The 27223-nt window shown below is 42.6% G+C and overlaps 3 protein-coding genes across 4 annotated transcripts in view; 1 reads left to right on the top strand and 2 right to left on the bottom strand.

Moving 5' to 3' along the window:
- Nucleotides 1–1456: 1456 nt before the first annotated feature.
- Nucleotides 1457–10279, bottom strand: LOC131474490 (clathrin heavy chain linker domain-containing protein 1-like). Its single transcript, XM_058652382.1, has 11 exons — nucleotides 9132–10279; nucleotides 8269–8456; nucleotides 7617–7705; nucleotides 7058–7256; nucleotides 6850–6965; nucleotides 6674–6761; nucleotides 6176–6282; nucleotides 4522–4708; nucleotides 4243–4439; nucleotides 3158–3355; nucleotides 1457–3075 (listed from the first exon to the last, which is right to left on the bottom strand). The coding sequence occupies exons 1-11, from the start codon at nucleotides 9342–9344 to the stop codon at nucleotides 2879–2881; spliced, it is 1779 nt and encodes a 592-aa protein (XP_058508365.1). The 5' UTR covers nucleotides 9345–10279; the 3' UTR covers nucleotides 1457–2878.
- rps27a (ribosomal protein S27a) lies at nucleotides 9773–11977 on the top strand. Its single transcript, XM_058652385.1, has 6 exons — nucleotides 9773–9865; nucleotides 9977–10041; nucleotides 10435–10489; nucleotides 11390–11475; nucleotides 11572–11703; nucleotides 11789–11977. Exons 2-6 carry the CDS (start codon nucleotides 9994–9996, stop codon nucleotides 11936–11938), a joined length of 471 nt encoding a protein of 156 aa, XP_058508368.1. The 5' UTR covers nucleotides 9773–9865; nucleotides 9977–9993; the 3' UTR covers nucleotides 11939–11977.
- Nucleotides 11978–15171: 3194 nt separating this feature from the next.
- Nucleotides 15172–27223, bottom strand: part of LOC131474491 (bone morphogenetic protein receptor type-1A-like) — a 36188-nt gene continuing 24136 nt past the window's right edge. The window contains exons 4-13 of one of the 2 annotated variants that reach the window (XM_058652383.1): nucleotides 27019–27184; nucleotides 23346–23448; nucleotides 22904–23003; nucleotides 22672–22759; nucleotides 22285–22420; nucleotides 22003–22195; nucleotides 20323–20620; nucleotides 19353–19528; nucleotides 18716–18846; nucleotides 15172–17874 (exon numbers count right to left, since the gene is read on the bottom strand). In XM_058652383.1, the coding sequence (XP_058508366.1) occupies nucleotides 17749–17874; nucleotides 18716–18846; nucleotides 19353–19528; nucleotides 20323–20620; nucleotides 22003–22195; nucleotides 22285–22420; nucleotides 22672–22759; nucleotides 22904–23003; nucleotides 23346–23448; nucleotides 27019–27184 (1517 nt within the window). In that variant the 3' untranslated portion in view covers nucleotides 15172–17748. The remainder of the gene's footprint in view (nucleotides 17875–18715; nucleotides 18847–19352; nucleotides 19529–20322; nucleotides 20621–22002; nucleotides 22196–22284; nucleotides 22421–22671; nucleotides 22760–22903; nucleotides 23004–23345; nucleotides 23449–27018; nucleotides 27185–27223) is intronic. The other variant, XM_058652384.1, reaches the window with a different exon arrangement.

Below are 27223 nucleotides of genomic sequence, written 5' to 3'. Positions count from 1 at the left end.
TGCCAGAAAATCTTACGCTTCCACAGAAAATGCAGTTGAGAATACTTGGAGTACGCCCAGAGTAATGTCCTCCTCATCGTCCTCGTCCTCACAAACATCTGTCAGTCCTCTACAGGCATAGGAAACGAGCTTTGATTTCAGTGACACTGTTTTTACTTCAAATATAAATGAAACACTTGTTTTTGCTCCCACTTTCCATGAGTTGAAGTAAAAGTTGTAAGAATTCCAGACGTGCAAACACAAAAGGTTTTGGTTCACAAATCAGTATTTCCAATAATCCGTCCACACCTGGACAGGTGAGTCCATGATGGCATGACTGTGACACAGGTAGACTGCTCCCAGTATAAAGAAACACCAAAGTTACTGGACATTGGCAGGAAGTGGAACCTTCTGTCCATCCTTTAATGGTTCCGGGACCAACCTTCAGATGAAACTCAGGGTCCTGAATTCTGAGAGGTCCTAAGATCAGGATGTGATGTGACGTTTACTCTGTAAATAAACACAATAGATGAGTGCGAAACACATTTCTATGCAGATGATACGTATCATCTAATAATGTCACATCTTCACTGTGTGAAAAACTATTTTTACAAGGTCAAAAAACAGCAGCAGTAATTACCCACTGAAAATGCCACTGGTTAGAGTCGCCACTGATTTCCTGAATCGATTCAATTCCAATTCACAAGCTTCAAAATCAACTCATTCTCCTCAGTTATGAAAGAGATGTTCACAAAATGAATGCTGCAAATGTTGTATCTGTAACCTGTTGCATGATTAAAAACCATTGTTTACATAAGAAAAAATACATTAAAGTAGTTATTTTAATTCACTATTTATTTATTTAATAAGTGTAACTCAGTTCAGTCGTAGGGGATTCTTCAAAGTCAAATCTTAAAAACTTCACAAATATTCAGCCTGGAAGCACAGGAGACAGTTTGAAGTAGTTACCAAGTTGTCCAGCAGAGGGAGCTGGGAGTGCAGCTTGACAAACACGACACCAAAGAACCTGGAATGCTGGAGTGTGAATGTTCCCCGACGACACAGATCTGCCGACGCAGCTGTTAGCTCCACCTAGCTTACAGCTTGCAGTCAAGTCTTTGTGCAGGAAGTGGCAACATATTTAAAAAAATACCATCAAATGATTTTATATGAATTTTTGAGATTGAAGAAAGAATGAATTTAATAAATAAATAAGCGTTTTATGTTCTCACTGCTGCCGACAAAATCTGGGATTAAACAGGTTTTTCGACCGGTGTGAATGAGACATGGGATTAAAGACTGGACGTGGGTCAGCCTGGACACTTACAACATACAGCCAGAAGGGGGAGACAAAGGTACAAACAACCATATAACGAGAGGAAAAGGAGGGAAAACACTTAAGAAAATTAAAAAAATAATCTATGTTAAAAAATGTACAACAGCAACCTTTAGTGTTTGTTTTTTTAAACTTGTTACTGATGTTAAAGTGTTAAGTTTTCTGTACTTATGAGATTTCTATTCTTAGCAAACTTTCCCTTAAGTTTCCCCTTAACTACCAGGAAGTTGTGGAGCTGGAGGCTAAAATGTTTATTTGACATGTTTTTATTGCAATGTGTAGAACGAAGATGTGAGACAGAGCTGGACATGCTAACAATTTACATTTAGTTTCTAAACTGTTTTATTGAAAATAATGGTGTAAACATTCAACAAAAAGATGTCAAATAATGTGATAATAAGTGGAAAGTGATTGACGTTAACTGTGGTTTACTCTGTAAAACAACAACAAACAGTTCAATAAAGCCAGTGTTGACATGTTTCTATAATCAGTGTTCATTTAACATAATCATAATCTTAATATAAATCATTTCTTACATAAATCACCTTTTTATTCTGGTTAAATAAAACCAGTTAAACCAGAAACAGATTTATGAACCAAAAAAAACAAAACATTTTTTATTCTGCAATTCATGGAAAATGGGAGTGAAAACCAAGTGTTTTATAGAGTTTATTTTATTTCTAACGTTCTCAAGGATTTGTTTTATTTCTACGGCAAAACAAACAAAAAGAACAGAAAAACAGTAAATGATGGTTTTTAAAAAAGAATTGAAGGCCAGAGAAAAGATTGGTCTTTTAAAGCGATTTATAATGTTGTTCTGTTAACATTTAATGTCATTTGAAACGGAATCATTTCAAAGAAATAAGAAAGTTTGGTAAATGAATTTCACTCTTAAATAAAAGGATGAGGAGCTCAGACAGGTAAGATGGCACCGATCCTTTAAGAGTTTCACAGCTTCCTGGACGACAGTGAGGGGAAACTTAAGGGAAACTTAGCTTGCAGTGATCGTCTAACTTCTTACTTTAGGTTAAGTGCATGTGTGTAAAATCTGTGTCAGTACATGGAGACGAACTACGGCATTTCCATTGTTCGCTAAGTTTCCCTTAAGTTTCCCCTTAACTACCAGGAAGTTGTGAAGCTGGATGCTAACAGCAGTGTCATTAAATAAAGCGCTATCAACTGAAATGTTGTTTATTTTACGTGCTTTTGTCGCAACGTTCTCTGAAGTAGAACGAGGGAAACGTTGAAGATAATCCCGCAGGTTCTGGAATAATGTTGCCATGCTGGTGAAAAACACCAGGGGGCAGTAGCAGATATATTCTATCGTGTGGATTTAAAGAAGTGACGTGAACACAGATTTAAAACCAGCTCCGGTGACGTTTATGTTTACAGAAGATTCTTCCTGCCAACATGGCGGCGAGTCAGGTGACGTCCAGACGAAAAAATGTTTTTATGTTTGTATTAAATAAGTAAATAAAAGTGAATAAATGTTTTACAGGGAAACAAATGTCTCTTCATTGTATTAAGGAAGTCGTGTCAGTTTGTGTGTTTAAAGTCAAACTGTCACAGGAAGACATGCTCCATGAGACGAGCGCCGTCCAGGTCCGGGGTCAGGACTCCGGTCCCGCTCTGGTTCAGCAGGACGGCCAGGACAGTCCGGCTCAGGTCGTCCCGTCTCAGCGTGGAGCAGAGAGACGCGATGTCCGTCCAAGTGTCCACCGAGAAGCCGCTGTCCTCCAGGACGACGTCCTCCAGGACCTCTGAGAGGACAGAAGGAAGGACACGTTTTAAACATGTGTCTCTGCTCTGATGTTTGAACGTAAACAAACATGGCGGACGCACCTCGGCCTCGCTGGACCAGGCCGTCCAGAAGCTGCAGCGCCACCTCCTGGTGCGGGGGGTCAGCGGCCAGCAGAGTGGAACAGGCCACGCCCACTGACAAGATGGCCGCTCTGCGACACCTGCCCGAAGACCGGCGCTCCGTCAACAGCTGGAGGAGAGAGAGGCTGGGCGAGCGACATAGAACCCAAATGATATCATCTGAGAGAGAGAGAGAGAGAGAGAGAGAGAGAGAGAGAGAGAGAGAGAGAGAGAGAGCTCACAGCGCCACCTGCTGCTTTTAAAGGGCCAGTTCATACTTTCTGTCTGCTGTATGTTGGACTGTATGGAATATTTACACTTTTATAAATTATAAAAAATAGACTTTTACACTGCACTTTGCATATTTTAATACATATTTGATTATTTTTATACTGTATTTGAGTTTGTGGTATGATTGTTAGCTTCAATTCGTTTTGTTTCTGTTTAAAAGTTGTAAATTAAATTAAATTAAATTAAATTTAAACAAAATAGAAGACAACAATGAAGACAAACACAACCTGAACACAACCAGCAGAAACCAAACTGATTTTAACCACTTAACAAAAGACCCAGTTTAAGTCTACGATATCTTAACATCATGTTCACGTCTTTATCTCACTGTGACACAGTCTTTTCCAACAGGAAACTGACGTTTATAAACCACTCGATCTCCCACACCTAACCCCAGAGAGACAATCAGTGACACAGGAGCTGCTGTCTGCTGCTGCCTCGTGTGGTCACTTTGTGTCACTGCGGTCCATCTGAACAAAGGATTTTAAAAGCTGAAGTTTCTAAAATAAGACATTTGAACTCAGTGATGGAGGCAGCAGAGGCAACTTCTAAAGTAAAATCACGGATTTTCTCTGTGGGCTTTGGTGTGGGAGAGTGAGCGGTTTACAAACGTGTACATGTCACATATATTCATACACAAATCGTTAAGATACTGAAGACTGACACAAAGTCCCTCAGAGATGAGGTTCTGCCTCATTAGGACCAGGTTTTGGTCTCCATGAAGACTACTGGTCCTGACAAGGTCAACGTTTATGACAGAAAATACACACACACACCTGTTGTGAGGTTGTGCTCCATGAACTCTGCAGCACTGTGGATGAGGCCTCTTCTGCACATGCTCAGTGCAGACTTCCTGCTCCGCCCACACGCCTCGTAAACGACGCTCGCTAACGCCAGACACTGGTCGGCCACGCCCATGTTCTGCTGAGCGTGCTCAGTGAGGACGTCGCCCAGCTGCTCAGAGAAGCTCAGTCTGAGACGAAGAAACAAAGACACTGAAAAATCACCAGCAGAGGGCAGCACACGCTGACAGGTCAAAGGTCAGGTTTCTTTACTTGTTCTGTGTGACGGCGTGAGTGAGGAGGCGCAAGGCGCCGTCACGCAGCGCCATGAGGACGCACTGAGAGGACAGAGAGGGGGACAGCTGGACACCAGGAGGGACAGTCACCAGCAGGGCCTGAAAGAAGAGGAGGAGGGGAGAGGCCGAGCCCGGGGGGGCCAAGCCCGGGGGGGGCGACACACCTGACAGGAGACGTGAGACAAGTCAGCAAATACGATGTGATGATGTCACTCATATGCTAATGTCTGTGTGTGCGTGTACCTGCGTGTGTATGTGTGTGTGTGCGCGCGTGTGTACGTGTAGGTGTGTGTGTGTGTGCATGCGTGTGTGTGTGTTATCAGGGGCATTTTATACCAGCACACTATACTGTAACGCCTTAACCTCGTCGCCTACGCTGCATAATGACTGAAAAACAAGCGAGTACACCAAATAATGAAGGGTGACGGGTGATAAGTGTCGTGCCACGTGCCAACACAACAGACGCCTGTGCGCACACTCGTCTCAATGTACAAATAATTCTTCACTTTATGATGATGAATTTTGAGTTTAACAACTGCTGTGCTTCACAATTCAAGCAGTCCATGTGTTACCAAGAGTGACCGATGTGACAGTTTAGGCTATTTCAGTCACATGCACACGTTATATACATACAGTATATCTATACTGTATATACACATATATACATATACATATATATGTATGTATATATATATACATATATATATATATGTATATATATATACATACATATATACACACACTATATATATATAGTATATATATATATATATATATATGTATATATATATATACACATATACATATATATATATATATATATATATATATATACACATATATATATATGCACACACACACACATACAGTATATATATGTGGCAAATGTTGCTGTTCACCACACAGGTGCTGAAAAGTGCCACCAGGACAAACACATGCATATGACCAGTGTCAGTGTGTTGTAACATCCTCGACCTGCTGCAATAAATGCTTCAGTTCTTTATAAATAAAAATGCGTTGATGACACAGAGAAACTTCATCGTGTGCCTCACAACTGAACTGCGTTCTGTCCACATGAGCAAAAGCACGACACGTTGTGCATTAATGAATTAAACAGTTTAAAGTTTAAAGAAAAAAATTAATTTCTATTGAGTTTTAAATTAAGAAAAATAAAAGGGCTTTTATCTGTAATTTCAAGAGCGGATTCATTTTCTCACTTTTTCACATTGCACACACTGCTTGAATGGTGAAGCGAAGCAGCTGTTAAACTCAAAAGTCGTCATCATAAAGTAAATCATTATTAGTACATTGAGACGAGCGTGCGCACAGGCGTCCGCTGTGTTCACACATGGCACGGCACGAATGACCCCTCGCTGTTTGATTTCCACAAACACTACACAGTGTGTGTCTGTACGCTCAGTAACAGTCACGCGTGGTCTTCATGTCACGTATGTAAGGCGTAGTTCACCTGTCACGCACCCGTCACGTACGCGTCACGCAGAGTGGAACAGGCCACGCCCACTGACAAGAAGGCCGCTCTGTGTGTGTGTGCGTGTGCGCGCGCGCGCGTGTGTGTGTGTGTGTGTGTGTGTGTGTGTGTGTGTTTGTGTGTGTGTGTGTGTGTTGTCCACCTTTAAACAGCTCCATGACGTCAAGGTTCCTCAGAACTCCTTGAGGAGATCTGGCAGCAAGTAACGCTGCGTCTTCATACTGAGCTGAACTCAAGAACTCCATGAACCTGAGAGACAGAGACAGACAGAGACAGACAGAGAGACAGAGAGACAGAGAGACAGAGACAGACAGAGAGGCAGAGACAGACAGAGAGGCAGAGAGACAGAGACAGACAGAGACAGACAGAGAGACAGAGAGACAGAGAGACAGAGACAGACAGAGAGGCAGAGACACAGAGAGACAGACAAAGAGACAGAGACAGACAGAGAGGCAGAGACACAGAGAGACAGACAGAGAGACAGAGACAGACAGAGAGGCAGAGACACAGAGAGACAGACAAAGAGACAGAGACATTTTACTTAAAAACCAAGTTTAAAGAGAAGAAACCCCATAAAACATAAAAAATAGTCTGATGCAGATTACAGATTAAAAACAGTGGGATTAAGAACAGGAGGGACCTGATCACGTGATCGTTGACAAGCTCAGACTCGTCCACTCCGCTCGGTTCTTCGTCCTCAAACAGCTCAACGTCGCCCCCGTCTGTTTCTGCACGGAAATTTAAATGAGTTAAAAATCATTTCAATAATCTGACGTCAGGCTCCGCCTCCACCAGAGAGCGCCGTTGTCGTCTCACCTCCACTCAGTCTCATGTCCTCCAGCGTAGAGGACAGCAGGTCCTCCAGAGGGACCTGCTGCTCGTCGTCCTCCCAGTGAGACAGACGTCCACACACAGACCTGAGACGCCTCCATCTGAGACAAAAACAGAGACAAAAAAACACAGCTCAGAGACGTGAGACGTCCTCAGACTTTGTCTCACATCAGTGTGAACAGACAGGTCTTACAGGACGTTTAGACGCTTGTTCTCTGTGCTCAGCTCGTCTCTGCGGAGCTCACGTGTCCTCAGCTCGGCGTCCAGCTGGTCTTTGACGTCCAGGGACACGCAGCAACTCCTGGTGTCCAGCAGAGCTGTCCTCTGAGCCTGGAGACGTCTCAGCTGTCTGTCCAGAGCTTCAGGATCCTGAGACTCAGCCACGGTCAAACCTGAGGGATGAGACAGACGTCAACCATCGGTTGATCCACCTGGACATGGACAGTTTGTGTCACTGTGGACATTTTCAGACACTCTGTCTTTGTGTAGCAGTTTTATTTCCTCTGTGTCGTCACTTTATATTATTTTAGACCTTTGTAATGTATTTGTTGTGATTTTGAGTCTCTGTGTGTCGTGTTGTTAGCAGTTTGTTTGTTGTGTCTCTTTGTGGACATTTGTGTCTCCTTGTGTTGGTTTATTTGAGTGTTTTCACTGTACTCTGACATTTCTTGTGTGTATGTTGTGTGTCCTTGTGTGGACACAGTGAACATGGACAGTGAGTCAAACATTTGTGTCTCAGTGTGTTTTATAACCAGGGATCCAGCGTCTCTGCTCTGTCCAAGACTTCCGTCTCTTCACCTCGTCTTTAAGTCGAGACGTTTCCGTCTGAAGTTCACAGATTCTGTTCAGAAACAATCACACGTTACAAACACCACGTCATCACCTGTCCCTCAGTGTCTCACCTGTTCCTAAGTGTCTCACCTGTCTCTCAGTGTCTCACCTGTCTTCTCTCACCTGTCCCTCAGTGTCTCACCTGTCCCTCAGTGTCTCACCTGTCCTTCAGTGTCTCACTTGTCCCTCAGTGTCTCACCTGTCTCTCAGTCTCACCTGTCCCTCAGTGTCTCACCTGTCCCTCAGTGTCTCACCTGTCCTTCAGTGTCTCACCTGTCCCTCAGTGTCCCACCTGTCTCTCAGTGTCTCACTTGTCCCTCAGTGTCTCACCTGTCCTTCAGTGTCTCACCTGTCCTTCAGTGTCTCACCTGTCCCTCAGTCTCACCTGTCTCTCAGTGTCTCACCTGTCCTTCAGTGTCTCACCTGTCCCTCAGTGTCTCACCTGTCCTTCAGTGTCTCACCTGTCTCTCAGTGTCTCACCTATCCCTCAGTCTCACCTGTCTCTCAGTGTCTCACCTGTCCTTCAGTGTCTCACCTGTCTCTCTGTGTCTCACCTGTCTCTCAGTGTCTCACCTGTCCTTCAGCTGCTGTCTTCTTCTCCTGCAGGTGTAAAGTGACCTTGACTGTGACGCAGAGGTCGTCAGAATTTGCTGAGTCGCCCTGACGTCGTCCTCCCTCCTCTTCAGCTCCACGACGATGTCGTCATACTCTGTCTTTATGGTCGACAGCAGACGCTTGTAGGCCGTCGCACGACAAATCACCTGTGAGGAAAACAAACAAACAAACAAACAAACAACGTTTGCTTTCTCCTCTGGTTTCAAAGTGAACAATTTTTTCATGAAGAAAAAGAAATGACAGCAGTAATGTTTTCTGTGTCACTGCTTATGATCTCTATCTATTTATCTATTTAACACTTTTCTTTTCCTTACAGAGGGAAACACTCAGTCATTAAAGTCATATTAGCTGTTTGGTTGTGTTTTGTTGTTGTTTACAGCAGATGTTTTTTCACCTTTGTTTCCTGTATTTGAGTGTTTTTTTTCTCACCTATAATCTGTCATATTCATATGTAAATGATCTAAGGCTGCAAAAGTGAATCATTTAAGTGTTTTTAAAAACGAGTAAAATGAGTTTCTCTGATTTTTCAGCCTCTTAAATGTGAATTTTTGGTTTCTTTTATCCATAAAACGCAGAAATCATTAAAAGTGAATCATTTTGAGTTTGTGGACAAAAACATGACGTTTGAGAACATCTTCATTTCCAGAGTTTGTTTGCTGACATTTGCTGACATTTGCTGACATTTTTGAACCGAACAACTCATCGATTAATCATGTAATCAGTAAACAAATTTATAGATTATGATGAATAATCATTAACATACACTGTCACTGTTCAAACAAACTCGCGTTATTAATAATATTATCTTTTTATTTTTGTACCTTGTTGAACGCTGAGCGGTAGATGGCGTAGCGGAGCTCGTCGGCGCCCTCTGCTGGACACTGCAGGAACTGCTTCTCATGTTCGATAAACTCGTAGAGAGACTTGAAAAAACGTTCCTCGCGCTCACAAACTAAAATGTCCGGTGTAGCACGTGGTGTGTCTTCTCTTAGACGTGGACTCTTGTTGTATTTTGACTTTTGTGGTTCAGACATTTTGACTCTTTATCTCGCGCTGCTGTCATCGCCTGCGAGGAGACGCCATTTTACAAACAGCCTCGTTGCTATGGTTACCGTGGACCCTAGCGTGAGTAGCTTTTCCCCTTCGTATAGTTAGCGTTTTAACTTGACTTAAAACTAATCATAGCATTTATTTTACGTTTTTTTTAACGACATAATCATAATTAATTTAAAAGAGTTTAAAAAATATTAAATGGCTAACGTAAATGCAAAACGGGTAACAGTACCTACGCCGCCTGCCTGCGATGACAAATATACACGTTAAACTCAGCATAAAAGACGTAGAATGGACAAAATATAAATTTCAGATTGATTCAAACAACATTTAAAAAAAAAAAAGAAAAGAAAAAAAGAGACCCTGACAGAATCGTAAAATTGTGTGATTTTTTTTGATCAGGCGCAGGCGGTTACCTAGTCCGTGCAGAAGTGTGGAGAAAACCCCGTGGCTCGGAAAGAAAGCCCTCTTCTCATGATCCGCCATTAGGAGTGAACCGGTGGTAAGACCGCGCTCCGCTTTAAAACACAATAATCTCACTAAAATAACCACTTTTAACGCCGAGTGTCCGAATATTTCTCTAACGTAAACTGTCCCGTGTCTTCTCGTGCAGGTGGATTAAACGCCAGGATGCAGATTTTCGTCAAAACCCTCACGGGGAAGACCATAACCCTCGAGGTGGGTGAACCGGGCTGTGATGGTGGCGCAGCGGCCGCGGCAATAAAACTCACTTTACGGTCAAATTGGACCAAAACACCACACCTAACAGCTAAATATGTCACATAGCAACTCCTAATGTGGAATAACATATGTAAAGTTGTTCTCATTAGCTGTTGTGTTCTGTCGTTACATGTTAACGGAAGCTAAGTGGCTAAATTAGCAGCTGAAGCTAGCACAAACACGTGTGTGTGTGTGAGCGCTGCTTACCACCACACTGACATTTAGTTAACACGTTTACCACACTAACATTTACATGGTTAATGTTTTAGACTCGTGAGTTAAGTGTCTGGTCTGTGACGTATCACTGACCGGAGGTTCGAGTCCCGGTCTCACCTGTCTGTTTGTCCACAGGTCGAACCCTCGGACACGATCGAGAATGTCAAAGCTAAAATCCAGGACAAGGAGGGTGAGTTACAGAGTTTTCACTATTTTTATAGTAAAGAAAACTCACGCTCTGAGTTAACGTTGGTTATCAATGAGCTAATCCAGTGTTCTGATAGTGTAGTTACACTGATATGTAACTTATTTTTCATCTGCATTTGCAAATTGATATATAAACGGTCAGATGCAGACTATTGTAACTGATAATGTTTTATTTCCTAGTTGATTTTAACAAAGTATAATTCATAAATGGTAAAACAGTAGTTGAGAATTGCTGACTTGATATTCCTAGCTAATTTAAAGGTTTAGCACAGCAACATTTGTAAGTTTGGATATTGACATGTTTTTAAAAAAGTAAGGTGAAGTGACATTTTTAAAAATCGGCCTCAAAACATGGTCACCAGCAGAGAAACAAGAAAAAATAGATTTAAAGTCCTTAAAGGTTTGGTGAATCAAATCTTGTCAGTTTAACGATATCTTTAGAAACGCGTTCATGTCTTTATCTCACTGTTAAACAGACTTTTCTAACAGGAAACTGAAGTTTGCAAACCACTCACTTTCCCCTCACCAAGTCCTTAGAGACAATCAGTGATTTTAGTTGTCAGGGACCGGGAGCTGCCGGTCTACTGCTGCCTCGTGTGGTCACTTTGTTGGAAAAGTCTGTAACGGTGTAACTTTAAAGCTGTTTGTGCTCATCTCTGAATCAATAGTACACACAGAATCAACTTCTATTTACACCTGATGGTGGAATTGATATTTAAATCACGGCTCTGACAAAACGTAAAGATCGGTGATTGTCAAATCAATGTCGGGAAAATCATGTTTGTTGCAGTTTTAGTTCTGATGCTGTAGTTTAACTGAAGAGATGTAAACATAAACGTTTTTCTCCGATTTCTGTTTTTAAATGTTTATTTTTGTCCTGCAGGAATTCCTCCTGACCAGCAGAGGCTGATCTTCGCTGGAAAGCAGCTGGAAGACGGACGCACGCTGTCCGACTACAACATCCAGAAGGTGAGGGAATCGTACACGATGTCAATCCATGTCGACTTTCGTGATTAAAACATAAATACTTAAAATCTGAAACTGTAACATTCTGGTTTGTTTCAGGAGTCAACTCTGCACCTGGTGCTGAGGCTGAGGGGTGGAGCCAAAAAGAGGAAGAAGAAGTCGTACACCACGCCCAAGAAGAACAAGCACAAGAGGAAGAAGGTCAAACTCGCTGTGCTCAAGTATTACAAGGTAAAAACGACAACAATAGAACAAATAAACATTGTTTTCCTCCGTTTGTCGCAGTTGTGTAAAATATTTGAAATTCTGTGTCCAGGTGGACGAGAACGGTAAAATCCACCGTCTGCGGCGTGAGTGTCCGGCTGACGAGTGCGGCGCCGGCGTCTTCATGGCGAGTCACTTTGACCGTCACTACTGCGGGAAGTGTTGCCTCACTTACTGCTTTAACAAACCTGAGGACAAGTAAACAACGTCCACAATAAAGACGCAAGTCATTTGACACAAATTTATCTCACTGTTTGTTTACTAACGTTTTCACTGAATTCACATTTAAATATGGTAATGAATCACAAACTGCTGTTAAACGAAACACATGAACCAACAACGTGTGGTTATAATTTAAATTGTGTAGTTTTTTCTTTCTTTAAGGAACTTTGTCCCAAATGGTTTGGTTTAAACTTAACACTTAATAGAATTCATTGTTCTTTATTTCAACTTATTTGATCATATTTGAAAGTCATAATCCACAAATTGAATTGATTCAAATCCAAATGTTCTGGTTCACAGATGAAAGGTTTTTGTTTTTCCTTTGTAAATATAAAAATAACTTTGATTAAAGAAAATGTCAAAAGGTCAGAAATATATATTTCACATTTCTATTGAGTTTTCTATTGGGTTCAAATTAGATTTAATTTCAAAGCTGAATTTAAGGGGTAAAAAGACGAGATCTCGCTGACCTTTAACCTGGCGTCAGGTCACGTGAGGTTTACTCAAACAGCATCAGGAGCGGACACGGTCAAGTAAATCCATGTATGTTAAATATGGACTGTTACATCCATCAAACTGGAGACCTCAACATAAAAGGAGAACTTTTCCCACAGGGAAATAAACATTGTTTAAGAAAACCAAATCTCAAGTATAATATAAATACCTTAGCAAATAAAGAGTCAGCAAACCAAAAGTGACCCAGAGATGCCAGCTGTACTCGGCTCGTCAGGAGTCACAAAGGCAGATGTAGTTTGAGCCCTTAGTGTTAACGGCACCTGCCGATAACCTTTTAGTACGTCGAGTTTTGTGACATACTTGGCACTAGTGATGGCGAGATGAAGCTTCTTGAAGCATTGAAGCTTTGAAGCCTTGAAGCTTTCCACCCAAATGCTTCACAAAAAGGTTAGTTTCTCGAAGGCTTCATGTGCTCACAACCCCCCCTGCTGGTCAAAGGCTTTTAAACAGCCAAATATATTGTGGGTCATTTTATCAATTTGTAATATACTCAAGAGACTATAATACAATAAGTGCATTTCATGTATTGTTCATGTATTCATTCATATAAATAAAAATGATATTTTTTTAGTGTATTATGGATTAATCAGATGAAAATGTTCCCACACTGAGGAAAACTTGTGCTTTCTCGCAGGCTCCATCAGAAGCAGTAGGATAACAAACTGAAATGCACGTCTATGTCACACAAACCAACAAATTGCAAACGCTAACCCACAAACTGAGCGGATCCATTGCGGTATTTGAATGTTGAACGTCATCAGTGACGTCACTCATCCTTAAAGACACAAGTGTCGATGCATGCTTCAACATTTCCAGGATTTCTCGACATTCTCGACCCATCACTCGAGTATCAACACAATCATCTATCCCAGGCAGAGGGTAACAGTCAAGTTTTTTGACCACGTTGGTGCAAAACCGACCCGAGCCGTCAGATTCTGTAGCCAAAAGACGGGGTGAACTCGGAGCACTTGTGCTGGGCACAGCTATGCCGCTTTCCAACATGCAGTTCACCTGTTTTTGGAGACAAAGCCTTTTTACAGGATTAATGCGATAGGCGTGATGTTTGATTGGCGGAGACTTATCATAACATCAATGTCATGCTGCAACACATGCGTGTGAGTCGGCACATCTGAAAAGAGTTAAATTAGAGCCAATTATACCGATCACATCCTCACACTGTGAGACTGAACCAAATTTGGAAAAGCTTAATAGAACGCAAAGGAATGGCCTCGGGAAAGCGAGTGGCCGTACACATTATAGTTATAAGTACTTGTTACCACTCTTGGTGTCAATTTGCACACGCTCAAAAACGGCTCACCAATAACAGGGATTGGAGAAAGTGGATATGGAGAGATGGCTTGAGTTTTAGCAATCTGGTTTTACAATGGTGACGCACGTCACCTTTTAGTCCTGGCCAGAAAAAGTACCGCAAGATACGATCAAAAGTCTTATTAATTCCTAGGTGACCAGAAAGTGGATTATCATGTGCTAGGTTCAAAATCTCACTTCAAAATGTTTGAGGGATAACCATCTGTTCCTCCCTGTAATAACAGTTTACAAAGTTAAAAAAAAGAACATATTGCTCTTTATCTCAAGTTATTTTCTTTTAACTAAATTGTTTTCATCGTGGATCAGTCTGATTATATTCTAGATTAACTGATTATTGATAAAATGTTTCGCTTGTTTTTGTCCACAAACGTCAAATGATTGCGTTTCAATTATTTCTCTGTTGATGAAGCAAAGAAACAAGAAAATATTCACATATAAGAAGCTGAAAAATCACACAAACTGGTTTAAATTATTATTATTATTATTTGATTCATTTATTAATAATGAACTGAAGTGACTGAGGTCTAATCATTTTCAGGACAACATGGATGTAAAATATTAAATCGTCACAAGAGGGCGACACCACTGGCTGTAAATGAACTGAAATAATTATAAATCAGAATAATTGTTGCAGAAAAGTGTGTTTTTAATCATATTTGATAAAGTCATAATCCACTCATTTAATGGATTAAAATCTAAATATTAAATTGTTTCCAGTAAGTTTTTTTCTAATCTGTCTTTAGTAAATTGTTTTAATAACTTGTCAAGTTTGATATATAATAAAAGAGGGAGTAAAGAAAACAGTAAAACCAAAGTTAAACCTATATATTTTCTAATTTGTGTAAATATCAAACATAATCCTAAATTGATACATTTTCTGTGTTCATATTTGAAGAATGTTTTTCTTGTTAGTTTTAAGCAAATCCTTGGGAATTTTGTCAAGATTAAAAATGAGAGATTTAATAATCAAGAGATTGAAGAACCCCCCCCCCCCCCCCCCCCAAAAAAAGTCAAATCTATATATTTTACTTTTTATAATCTGTTATGTCTGTACATATTATTTATAGTCTGTGGTTTTAATCCCAGTTTTATTTTCAATTTTCTTCCAAACTGTGTGATCATATTTGAAAAAAAATAATCCACAAATGTGTAAAAAATTTCCGTTTCAAATTTCTATAGTGAATCATTTTATTAATTTTGTACGGATTAAGAGATTAGAGACGGCTTTCTCGATTTCAAAAAAATCGAGAGATTAATAAAAAAAAAACTTCAAAAAAATCAAACTTTTAATCTGTGTTTTTTGTGTAAAACATCAAAGGTTGAGTTTTTAAAGTAAACAAAGATGAAGAAAGAGATCGGACACAGCAATGTTTGTTTACTAAAATAAGGCTATTTTTACTTAAAAATCGTTACATTGGACAGACTCAACATTATTACACTTTGTCTTTTTGTCGCGGTTAAAACTCAAACAGATGCTGTACAACAAAAACATGACAGATTAACGCTTCAGATTATTCTAATTCTGCGACTTTTCTCGTTTGTTTTTTAATGACAGAAAAAAAACACTTGACTTTACGTTTTTTTTTTTTAAATAGCTACGGTTTGAACGTTAGCTTCTCTCACACATACACACAGCAAGCTAACACGTGCACGTCGTCCACGCTCAGGAGAGAAACTCGCAAACACTTAAAGGAGCAGTCCCGACTTTTCTAGCTCACTGTGACGCTGCCACGGGATTAAAAATTTAAAAGTGCAACACGCAACATTCTGCCCATAAAACATCCCAAAGGAAATATTTTTGAATTTCTTTCCAGACAAATTTGCAAAATTCTCCCAAACATTTCGTTTAAATGTGTGTTTGTTTAAAATAACAAAAGACTAATATAAAATGTTGCTCTCTTTTTTGGAAAAAAATAAATAAGGGGTCCTCGTAAAGAAAAGTTTTTGTAAAACATGGTCGAAAAAACAGAAAAGTAAAATTTTTCCAAACCTTTGACAAAAATGAACGCATCAAATATTGATTTGAACAGATAAATTTGAGGCGGAGCTTAATGCTGATATAAAAAAAAAATAGACTATGATTGTTTTGGTTGCGATCTTTTTTACACTGACGCTCGTTTAAAATCTCCTTTAAGTTCCGATGTTTGTGTGTAATAATAATAATAGTAATTTAACCCGACAGTAAACACAGGAAGTAACGAGTCACGATGTACGACACAGATGAAAGAAGTTCACAGTCTGAGCTGTAGGTGTCGCTCTAGATTTACGTCTAAAGAACAGAGAGAAAAATATGAGCAGAGCTAATATTAGTCTACGATGAAAATGAATGCGACATTCCCGTTGCTCCGTGTGTTGTTTCACGTCTGTGGAAAAAAAAAGCAAGTAAAACAAAAACTTCGTAGCTCTCAGCGATAACATTAGCATCGTTACTTTTTTGGTTTAGTAATGGACGACATCGAGCCTATAAAACATATAAAAAAAGCAACAATCTACAAACTCAAATGCTGACATTATCGGATGATGATTGTGCGATGTAGTATTAAGCTGGAAATGATTGACGATGAAAAAGAATTGACAAAAATTCAGGATTAAACTGTTTTTTGTGACCAAAGGAAACGAGGGATTGGTCACATGATGTTGACGGAAAACTAGCATTAGCTTCTGTTTTCAGAGTGACGTGTGGAGTATTACGTATTGTACCTTTAATGTAGCAGCTGATAAGCAGTGACGTTGTTTTCCTCCCAAAAGTGTCGCACTTTCAGAGGTGTAAAAACGCAAGAAAACTTCAAAATCCTGACAAAACGTCGAACGCGAAGATTCTACTTCTTTACACAACAGAAAAGTACCGTGATGGCGTTACCGTGGTTACATTTCAGTTCCTCTTTCAAACAGAAACCGCTTCAAATCGCAAGCTTTTTTCGGATCCACTGCATCGACCTGGGAGCGACGGTGCATTCCGCTAATGTCAGAAGTCGGAAGTGATCAGTGCGTTCCAGTTGAGAAGTAAGAAGAAGAAAAAGGACGCAAACATAGAGAGCATGTTTTTCGTTTGCTGATAAAACAAAAAAGTACGACTCATCTCTGCGAAACAAATATGACAAATTGCCATTAGCGGTTAAAAATAGCAATGTGTGTACGAGTGTGGGCGGGGTTTGTGAAGTTTTTCTCCCGACTTTTCCCAAATGGGAAATCAATTCCAACTCCTTTGACGTTGATCGTATTTTCTGTCGGACGTTGAACTCGACCACAGAGGTTCTTTCGTCTCCGGAGCAGCTGGACGACTTTTATTTACGACAAACACAAACAGACGGACAAACACAGACGGACGGCAGACGTCTCCATGGCGACGCCCTCATCTCCCAGCGTCGGGTCGTCGTCACCATGGCAGCAGTGTTGTGTTTTTGAATCCTAATCCTCTGCTGAGGTGATGACTCCTGGATATACATGTTATAATAATAACTTTAATAATAACAATAATGATAATATTTGTACCTTATTTTTCCTCTGATAATTAAATCTACTGGAGATAAAGTTTCAAACATGGCAGGAGGAGGAGGAGACACTCGTGAAGACGACGTCCAAAAAATAACAGGAAGAGGAGGAGGAGTTTAAAAAAAGCAATCACAACAAGCTTGAAGGCCCCGCCCCCTCGCTGCCTCTTGCCATTTGAAATCATTAGTCATCATCGTCTGTTTGGCTTTCACAGAAAGCGTCAAACGCGGCTGTCTGAACAGGAAGAAGAGGAGGAGGAGCTTAGTTCAGCCCTGAGGGCGGGTCCTTTTATTATCTCCCAATGTCTCCTCCTGAGGAAGGGGGCGGGTCTGAGGAGGCAGGTCTGGTCTGGTCTGGTCTGACCCAGGTCCTGGTCCTGGTGAGTGAGTGGATGAGTTCTGGTGGATCCAGCAGCTGATGAGGAGGAAGACGAGGAAGAGGAGGAGGGAGGGGTCAGATCTTGATGTCCTGTGACTCCACCATCTTGGCAAGCGTCTTCTTGACTCTGAGGATGGTGAGGCGGGAGGCGGGGTTATGAGCCCAACACTCCGACATCAGCTTCAGCATGGCCCGGAGACACTGTGGACACACACACGCACGCACACGCACACGCACAGACACACACACACGCGCACACACACAGACACACACACACAGAGACACAGACACAGGTATCAATAACTATGAACTGAGAGCTGTGTAGTTTATGTGACAAAATGGCCGCCAGAGAAGACACAGGAAAAAAAAAAACAAACAGATTTCAGCCACTTTAACAAAAGTTAATAAAATCCACGTCAGTTTAAGTCTCTGATATCTACGTCACATGATCACGTCTGTATCTCACTGTTGAGACTTTTGTAAATCACTCACTCTCCCACACCAAAGCCCATAGAGAAAATCAGTGATTTTACACACACACGCACGCACACACACACACACACACACACACACACAGAAACACGCACGCACACACACAGGAGTTGTTGATCCACTGCTGCCTCCATCACTAAGTTCAAATGTCTTATTTTGTCACTTTGTGTTTGAAATCCTTTGTTCAGATTAACATCAGTGACACAAAGTGACCACACAAGGCAGCAGAGGAGCAGCAGCTCCTGTGTCCCCGTGAGCTGAAATCACTGATTTTCTCGATGGGCTTTGGTGTGGGAGAGTGAGGGGTTTTACAAGCTTCTGTCTCACAGTGAGATAAAGGCGTGAACAGGGACAATGTAAATGACAATGAAGTTAGTCCAAATGAGTGATTCCAACACTGTTACACAGATAAAGTTTCCCGCTGGTGTCACTTCTGTACAAAAACTGTCTTCTATGTTTTCTTTGTTTCCCTTAAACTAAACCGTTTCAGCGTTAAACCTGCGCGGTGATAAAAACGTGTTATTGATGTGAAAATAATTCAAAAACAAACCTCGTCGCTGTTCCAGCGGTTTGACACTGAGGGTCGAAGTCCCTTCACACAAACCACCTCCAGCATGTCTTCATATGAGGGGTCAGAGGGCACCATATCATAGTATGGCAGCTGGTAATCCTCCACCATACCTGCAACACACACACACCTGCATGTTACTTTGACTGTCATGAAGTACTGTTTATGTTCAGAAACTAAATGATTTGGAGCAAAGACATAGAAAATATTCACATTTAAGAAGCTGAAAAATCACAGAAACTGGTTTTAATTATTAAAAAAACCACTCTAAAACCGAATAATGAAGGTTTAAAATAATACTTGAGTATTTGTGGCAGCCCGACTTTAGACGGGGAAAAAAACAGTGGAATGTTTTCACCAGCAGGTGGAGCAACTGTGTTATTTTTTTTCTGTGTTTTTGTCAGAACTAAAAACCAGATTCTTTCTTTTCTAACACCGTGTTTACATGTTTGTGTTTTACATCATAAAAAAACATTTCATCTAATAATAAACATGTTTTTATTTGTTTTTTAGTTCAGTTGAAGAGACTGGAAACACAAGATGAACCCGATTCATCTGTTGGAATTAATCATTAGTTACACACGTGTGTGTGTGTGTGTGCACGTGTGTGTGCGTGTACCTCCGGTCACACAGCGTCGGGCCATCTCCCAGATGACCAGGCCGTAGCTGTACATGTCGGCCATGATGTAAGCCTGGAAGTGGTTCTTGTTTAGACTCTCGTCCAGGACCTCGGGCGCCATGTAGCGCCTGGTCCCCACCCGCGTGCTCAGGGGGACATCCACCTCGTTGGTGTCGCTACGGCAACAGACACAACAGCAACGTCAGTCAGCCAAATTCACACTGATGTCGGCGCAAATGTGAGGTTTATTGTGCGTTGGCTCATTAATGCACGTGATTAACATGAAACACTGATGTCACATGACTGGAGTCACATTTTTTAAAATCTACATCAGTCTAAGTCTACGACATCTTAAGAACATGTTGACGTCTTTATCGCACTGGGAGACAGATGTTTGTAAACCACTAACTCTCCCACACCAAAGTCCAGAGAGAAAATCAGTGATTTTAACGATTTTTTTTATAATCGATTAATCGGTCGATTATTTTTTTGATTAATCGATTGGTCCGTAAAACGTCAGAAAATCTTAAAAAATGTTGATTGTGTTTGTCAAACCTGGAGAAGACGATGTTCTCAATTGTCTTGAATGATTTCTTTGTTATCCAGAGCAAAGAAAAGCTTCAAACCAATTAATCAATTATCACAATAGTTGTCGATTAATTTAGTAATCGATTCAATGATTAATTGTTTCAGCTCTAATTTTAACATCACACACACACACACACACAGGAGTTGTTGATCCACTGCTGCCTCCATCACTAAGTTCAAATGTCTGATTTTGTCACTTCGGCATTTAAAATCCTTCGTTCAGATTGACCGCAGTGACACAAAGTGACCACACGAGGCAGCTCCTGTGTCGCCGCCAGCTAAAATCACTGCTTTTCTCTCTGGGGTTTGGTGTGGGAGAGTGAGTGGTTTACAGCGTCTGTCTCACAGTGAGATGTAGATTTTATGAGTGTTTAATTTTCACCTGTTGAACTTGACGGCGAGGCCGAGGTCGGCGATGCAGCAGGCTCCGTTCTTCTTGATCAGGATGTTCTTGCTCTTCAGGTCTCGGTGAGCGATGGCCGGTTTACCCTGCGTGCCGTAGATCTCTGTGTGGAGGTGGCAGAGGCCGCAGGCGGCCGAGTACGCCAGCCGCAGCAGCGTCTGCGTGTCCAGCGTGGTCAGCTTCAGGTAGTCGTACAGTGAGCCGTTCTCGTGGTGGTCGGTGATGAGGAAGAGCTGCGTGAAGGCGCCCGTGCCTTTAATGTCGGCCGCGATGAAGCCTGGAGGAGCAGGGATGATTGACAGGTCACATGAGAGGAAATTTAGTTTAAATGAGGATTTTGTCTGACAACAAGGGGTGCTAACACCAGAAGAAGAAGGAGGTTTAGTTTTATTGTTGATATAGGAAACGATGATGTTCTCAAACGTCTTGTTTTTGTCCACAAACCAAAATGACTGAGTTTTAATGATTTCTTTGTTTTATGGAGCAAAGAAACCATGAAATATTCACATTTAAGAAGCTGAAAAATCACACAAACTAGTTTTAATTATTAAAAAAACCTGAATCTGAACCGAAGTGACTGAGATCCAGTGTTTTCAGGACTACGTGGACATTTGAAGACACATCTGTTTTTCAACCGATGAATCGATTATGAAAATAATCATGAGTTTACTGTATAGAAAAACATGTTAGCCACCGGGGGGCGACTCCCCTGGCTGCAAATAAACTCTGAATAAAAGTCTAAAGAAACCCGACTTCTTCGTTTAAATGGATTTACAATGAAACCTCAAAATGGCCGACTTCAGGCTTATGCCGCATTGCCACCTGCTCGCCTCGCCACGGCTTAAGTAGCATTTCCACTAGCATAGTAACCTCGTACCAGGTATTATTTTTAGTACCTGCTCAGACGAAGTTCCAAAAGCGTGCTGAGTAGGTAACTATGCGATGATTGGTCAGACTGCCGTCACAGGAAGAGACGTCCCACACACAAATCAAGCTGAACAGTGCCAAACTGTAGATCACTTAAAACTACTTAACAATCCATAAAACCTGGGTTTATCTACAACAACTACCAGGGAAACCTCTATATTAAAGTCACTAGTCACACGTGTTTGTGTGTGTGTGTGTGTGGCGTATAAAACAAAGTCACCGCAGTTTCACTCAGCCGTGCAGTGATGACCCCGCCCACGTTAAGTAGGTACTTTTTTGTAGTGGAGATGCAACCGTGTCGTGCCGTGCCGGGCTGAGGTGAGGTGAGCCGGTGGAAATGCGCCATTAGACACATGAGGTTGCACTTGTCGTCGCTAACAGCTAAGCTCACGCTCTAAACGCTGCAGTGTTGATCAAATCCTAACAATCCTCATCTTAAAGTAAGAAAAGAGAAAATGTGACGGTGAGTATTTGTACAACATCAGTGCGTCGTCATGGCGACTTGTCGCCTAACATTCACCTCTGTTGTGAGTTTAAAGCAGAGTAAAAATCAATGGAGGGTATTGATCCTGGAGTCCTGCAGACTTCAGGCTCCTGGGCTCCGGGTGGCGCCGGCTCTCCCTGAGACTCACAGGTCAGCTGAGGTTTCTGAGGTTTCTCATTTAAAGGGAAAGTTCACCATTTTTATACCACGTGTCTCGAACAACACTGACTAACTGTGTGTGTGTTTACCGAGGATGTTCTCGTGTCTCATGAGGACGGTCTGGTAGATCTCCGTCTCTCTGAACCAACTGGCCTCCTCTCTGGTGAAGAACACTTTGACGGCCACCTTCTCTCCTCGCCAGCGGCCCAGCCACACCTCGCCGTAGCGACCTTTGCCGATCTGACGCACCATCTGGATCTGCTTGGCGATGGTTCTCTGCACCTGAGCGGGACATTTACACTGTTTATTTAAATCATTCTCCTCAGACGTGCTCATGTGAGGGATCTCATGGTGCAGTGCTGTGGTCTTACCAGCAGGGGGAGCCCGGAACCGCTGCCAGAGCTCTGTGATTGGTGGATCAGGTCTTTGAGAGACTCTCCTGTAGGGATGAAGACTTCCTGCTCCTGGTCTTTGTGATAACGTTGGCGCTCAGTCTGCCACTTATACCTGACACACACACACACACACACACACAGTTGTTGATGTAAAGATGTAAAGGTGTTGATGTAAAGGTGTAAAAGTGTTGATGTAAAGGTGTAAAAGTGTTGATGTAAAGATGTAAAGGTGTAAAAGTGTTGATGTAAAGATGTAAAGGTGTTGATGTAAAGGTGTAAAAGTGTTGATGTAAAGATGTAAAGGTGTAAAAGTGTTGATGTAAAGATGTAAAAGTGTTGATGTAAAGATGTAAAGGTGTTCACCTGTAGTAACAGACGACAGTGACACAGATGAGCGTGCAGCAGCAGACCGTCATCGAGATGAGGAACGCCAACCAGTGAGGACTGCCTTCTGAAAACATCCAGCAGAGAGAGACACAGAGACAAAGACACGGACAGAGACAAAGACACGGACAGAGACAGACACAGCAGCGTTAATGTGCGTCCACCTTCATTTAAGCAACAACCTGAATCACTGCTGATCACTGTGTTTTACCGGAGGGAGCCTGCGGGGGCAGTGTGGGCTGCAGGTCTCTGTTACAGAAGTCGGTGCTGCAGCACTCGATCGTCCTCCTGGTCTGAGCTTTGGGCGAATCCTGTCAATAACAATCAATCAATCAATCAATCAATACAGGCTAATAAACCTTTTGATTGCCACCACTAGGGGGAGAAACTACAACATTTACTGTTTTTAAAATATTTAACACATTTAAATATGACTTTAAAAAAACTTAAACTTAAAAAAACAAAATCATCCAAATTATCATAATTTTTTTTAAAATTTAGTTTCTGTTGAAAAAGCGGTGGAACATTTCGCGTACGTTTCCATAAACTTTCCACTGGAAACATTTAGTTTAATATTCCATGGGAATTGATGGGGATTTTTTTATTCAACCCTAATCATATTTGTTCATAAAAAACAAACATCGTAACATTACCTTGCACTGAAAGTGCGAGCCTTCGTACTTCATGCAGCCCGAGGTGAGGAGGGCCTCGCCGTGCTCGTCCTCCTCGATGATGGCGAAACACTGACCGTTGGTCCTGACGAGACAAACGCAACAAACACTTTTTATAGCTAACCTCTGACCTGTTCCAGGGTTTGAACCGGCAACCCTGCAGTCACAAGCCCAAGTCCCTTCCACTCGGACGTGGACTCAAACTTGGACATTTGGAAAAACATTCAAACGTGGGGGACGAGCCTAGAAGAACACCAGACTTGTCATTTCTGCACTCTCAGGTCAGCGAGTTCCACTTTGAATGTCCTCATCAAAAAATGAAGACAGTGATGTTGATTTGTGGTCAACGTGGAGGACACTTCGAAAAACATATACAAGAAAGCGTCTCTGTCTCTACTGTGTCGCTGCGGTGTCTCTACTGTGTCTTTACGGCGTCTCTACTGTGTTTCTACTGTGTCTTTACAGCATCTCTGCTGTGTCTTTATGGCGTCTCTGCTGCGTCTCTACTGTGTATTTACCGCGTCTCTGCTGCTTCTCTACTGTGTCTTTACAGCGTCTCTACTGTGTCTTTACAGCGTCTCTGCTGTGTCTTTACAGTGTCTCTGCTGCGTCTCTACTGTGTCTCTACTGTGTCTTTACAGTGTCTATGCTGTGTCGCTACTGTGTCTTTACGGCTTCGCTGCTGCGTCTCTACTGTGTCTTTACGGTGTCTCCACTCTGCTGCGTCTCTACTGTGTCTTTACAGCGTCTCTACTGTGTCTTTACGGTGTCTCTGCTGCGTCTCTACTGTGTCTATACAGTGTCTCTGCTGTGTCTTTACAGCGTCTCTACTGTGTCCTCACAGCATCTCTACTGTGTCTTTACGGCTTCTCTGCTGCGTCTCTTCTGTGTCTTTACGGCGTCTCCACTCTGCTGCATCTCTGCTGCGTCTATACTGTGTCTTTACAGCGTCTCTACTGTGTCTTTACGGTGTCTCTGCTGCGTCTCTACTGTGTCTATACAGTGTCTCTGCTGTGTCTTTACAGCGTCTCTACTGTGTCCTCACAGCATCTCTACTGTGTCTTTACGGCTTCTCTGCTGCGTCTCTTCTGTGTCTTTACGGCGTCTCCACTCTGCTGCATCTCTGCTGCGTCTATACTGTGTCTTTACGGCGTTTCTGCTGCGTCTCTACTGCGTCTCTACTGCGTCTCTACTGCGTCTCTACTGCGTCTTTACAGTGTCTCTGCTGTGTCTCTACGGATTCTCTGCTGCGTCTCTACGGATTCTCTGCTGCGTCTCTACTGTGTCTCTGCTGCGTCTCTACTGTGTCTTTACAGTGTCTCTGCTGCGTCTCTACTGTGTCCTTACAGCATCTCTACTGTGTCTTTACAGCCTCTCTGCTGCGTCTCTACTGTGTCTTTACAGCGTCTCTGCTGCGTCTTTACGGCTTCTCTGCTGCGTCTCTACTGTGTCTTTACAGTGTCTCTGCTGCGTCTCTACTGTGTCTTTACGGCGTCTCTACTGTGTCTTTACAGCGTCTCTACTGTGTCTATACAGTGTCTCTGCTGTTTCTCTACTGTGTCTTTACGGCTTCTCTGCTGCGTCTCTACTGTGTCTTTACAGTGTCTCTGCTGCATCTCTACTGTGTCCTTACAGCATCTCTACTGTGTCTTTACAGCGTCTCTGCTGCGTCTCTACTGTGTCTTTACAGCGTCTCTGCTGCGTCTCTACTGTGTCTTTACGGCGTCACTACTGTGTTTCTACTGTGTCTTTACAGCATCTCTGCTGTGTCTTTATGGCGTCTCTGCTGCGTCTCTACTGTGTATTTACAGCGTCTCCACTCTGCTGCATCTCTGCTGCGTCTATACTGTGTCTTTAAGGCGTTTCTGCTGCGTTTCTGCTGCGTCTCTACTGCGTCTCTACTGCGTCTTTACAGTGTCTCTGCTGTGTCTCTACGGATTCTCTGCTGCGTCTCTACGGATTCTCTGCTGCGTCTCTACTGTGTCTCTGCTGCGTCTCTACTGTGTCTTTACAGTGTCTCTGCTGCGTCTCTACTGTGTCCTTACAGCATCTCTACTGTGTCTTTACAGCCTCTCTGCTGCGTCTCTACTGTGTCTTTACAGCGTCTCTGCTGCGTCTTTACGGCTTCTCTGCTGCGTCTCTACTGTGTCTTTACAGTGTCTCTGCTGCGTCTCTACTGTGTCTTTACGGCGTCTCTACTGTGTCTTTACAGCGTCTCTACTGTGTCTATACAGTGTCTCTGCTGTTTCTCTACTGTGTCTTTACGGCTTCTCTGCTGCGTCTCTACTGTGTCTTTACAGTGTCTCTGCTGCATCTCTACTGTGTCCTTACAGCATCTCTACTGTGTCTTTACAGCGTCTCTGCTGCGTCTCTACTGTGTCTTTACAGCGTCTCTGCTGCGTCTCTACTGTGTCTTTACAGCGTCTCTGCTGAGTCTCTACTGTGTCTTTACGGCGTCTCTACTGTATCTTTACAGCGTCTCTACTGTGTCTTTACGGCTTCTCTGCTGCGTCTCTACTGTGTCTTTACAGTGTCTCTGCTGCATCTCTACTGTGTCCTTACAGCATCTCTACTGTGTCTTTACAGCGTCTATACTGTGTCTATACAGTGTCTCTAATGTGTCTTTACGGCTTCTCTGCTGCGTCTCTACTGTGTCTTTACAGTGTCTCTGCTGCATCTCTACTGTGTCCTTACAGCATCTCTACTGTGTCCTTACAGCATCTCTACTGTGTCTTTACAGCGTCTCTGCTGTGTCTCTACTGTGTCTTTACAGCGTCTCTACTGTGTCTTTACAGCGTCTCTGCTGTGTCTCTACTGTGTCTTTACGGCTTCTCTGCTGCATCTCTACTGTGTCTTTACGGCGTCTCTGCTGCGTCTCTACTGTGTCTTTACAGCGTCTCTGCTGTGTCTTTACAGCGTCTCTACTGTGTCTATACAGTGTCTCTAATGTGTCTTTACGGCTTCTCTGCTGTGTCTCTACTGTGTCTTTACAGTGTCTCTGCTGCATCTCTACTGTGTCTTTACAGCGTCTCTACTGTGTCTATACAGTGTCTCTAATGTGTCTTTACGGCTTCTCTGCTGCGTCTCTACTGTGTCTTTACAGTGTCTCTGCTGCATCTCTACTGTGTCCTTACAGCATCTCTACTGTGTCTTTACAGCGTCTCTACTGTGTCTATACAGTATCTCTAATGTGTCTTTACGGCTTCTCTGCTGCGTCTCTACTGTGTCTTTACAGTCTCTCTGCTGCATCTCTACTGTGTCCTTACAGCATCTCTACTGTGTCTTTACAGCGTCTCTGCTGCGTCTCTACTGTGTCTTTACAGCGTCTCTACTGTGTCTTTACAGCGTCTCTGCTGTGTCTCTACTGTGTCTTTACGGCTTCTCTGCTGCATCTCTACTGTGTCTTTACGGCGTCTCTGCTGCGTCTCTACTGTGTCTTTACAGCGTCTCTGCTGTGTCTTTATGGCTTCTCTGCTGCGTCTCTACTGTGTCTTTACGGCGTCTCTGCTGCGTCTCTACTGTGTCTTTACAGCGTCTCTGCTGCGTCTCTACTGTGTCTTTATGGCTTCTCTGCTGCGTCTCTACTGTGTCTTTACAGCGTCTCTGCTGCGTCTCTACTGTGTCTTTACGGCGTCTTTACAGTGTCTCTACTCACTGGCAGGTGTTGTTTGTGGCGTCCTCAGGACAGTGTCCGGAGCAGTAGCAGCTGAGGAACCGCGCGGCGTCCTCGGGTGCAATGGTGGAGTCATCCCCGGGCCGTCCCCGAGCCTCAGGATTCACCCCGGTCCCCTGCAAGACATGGTCCGGGTTCTGACCTGCAGCTGGACACACACACACACACACCGAGTCATTTATGTGAA

The sequence above is a fragment of the Solea solea genome, chromosome 15 (genome assembly GCF_958295425.1).
Source record: "Solea solea chromosome 15, fSolSol10.1, whole genome shotgun sequence".
NCBI classification, from domain to species: domain Eukaryota; kingdom Metazoa; phylum Chordata; class Actinopteri; order Pleuronectiformes; family Soleidae; genus Solea; species Solea solea.
The sequence above is the reverse complement of the archived record's forward strand: the minus strand, read 5'-3'. Positions and strand labels throughout refer to the sequence as shown.